We start from the raw sequence: 864 nt of genomic DNA, 5'->3' as shown, positions 1-864 counted from the left end.
TTAACCCCGGACTCCTTGCCTCTCAGCTCAACTCTTCTTTATCAGTCAATATATTCAAGCCCCCTACTTCACTCTCTCCACACAATCATGCAACCACTTCTGTTGCTCATCATTCCTCTGTACTGCCAGTCAACACTTACTCTCCCCAACCTTCTATTCAAACTTATATTAACCCCGGATTCCTTGCCTCTCAGCTCAACTCTTCTTTATCAGTCAATATATTCAAGCCCCCTACTTCATTCACTCCACACACTCTTGCAACCACTTTCCACCCATTCTCTTCAATGAGACTCTACCCCATGGTGGGGTGGTAGGCTTGAGATGTGACTTACCTGGAACAGCAGGAAGACAAGACTCAGTTCATAAACTATACTCGTGCACAGTACAAGGCGCCAGAATGCTGAATAAATAAACAAAGATATTTAAATGTATGTATATAGATGTGTATATCTGTTTGTGCATGCATATATATGTGCAAGTGCATGTATACATGTGTATAAATGTGTGTGTGTGTGTGTGTGTGTTTGTGTGGTACCTTCAGCAAGTGTCTTCTTCTACAGCCTTGGGCTGACCGAAGCTTTCTAAATGGATTTAGTAGACAGAAACTGATAGAAGCCTGTCATATATATATATATATATATATATATATATATATATCCAATGGGGCTCTTAAAAGATATGTTAGGATCCACAATGAGCAGAACTTACCTGCAGGTATTGGTAGTACAAATAAGAGGTACAATCTGTGTGGGTGATTTTTCAAAACATTGTCTGGTTTAAAAAGCCACATCAGATGCCATGAAAGGGCTAAGGTGTAGGTGCAGGAGGTGGTCAAACTGTGTAAGGAGTAGACAACCACCATAT

General features: G+C 40.5%; 1 protein-coding gene across 1 annotated transcript in view; it reads right to left on the bottom strand.

Moving 5' to 3' along the window:
• The window catches only part of LOC106879554 (phosphatidylserine synthase 2), a 118,022-nt gene that overhangs the window by 62,859 nt on the left and 54,299 nt on the right, over nt 1-864 (bottom strand). Inside the window, exon 5 of the mRNA XM_052977871.1 lies at nt 333-400. Within this exon, the coding sequence (XP_052833831.1) occupies nt 333-400 (68 nt within the window). The remainder of the gene's footprint in view (nt 1-332; nt 401-864) is intronic.

The sequence above is a fragment of the Octopus bimaculoides genome, chromosome 29 (genome assembly GCF_001194135.2).
Source record: "Octopus bimaculoides isolate UCB-OBI-ISO-001 chromosome 29, ASM119413v2, whole genome shotgun sequence".
Taxonomy (NCBI): Eukaryota; Metazoa; Mollusca; class Cephalopoda; order Octopoda; family Octopodidae; genus Octopus; species Octopus bimaculoides.
Note: the sequence above shows the minus strand (reverse complement) of the source record. Positions and strands in the feature narration are given on the sequence as shown.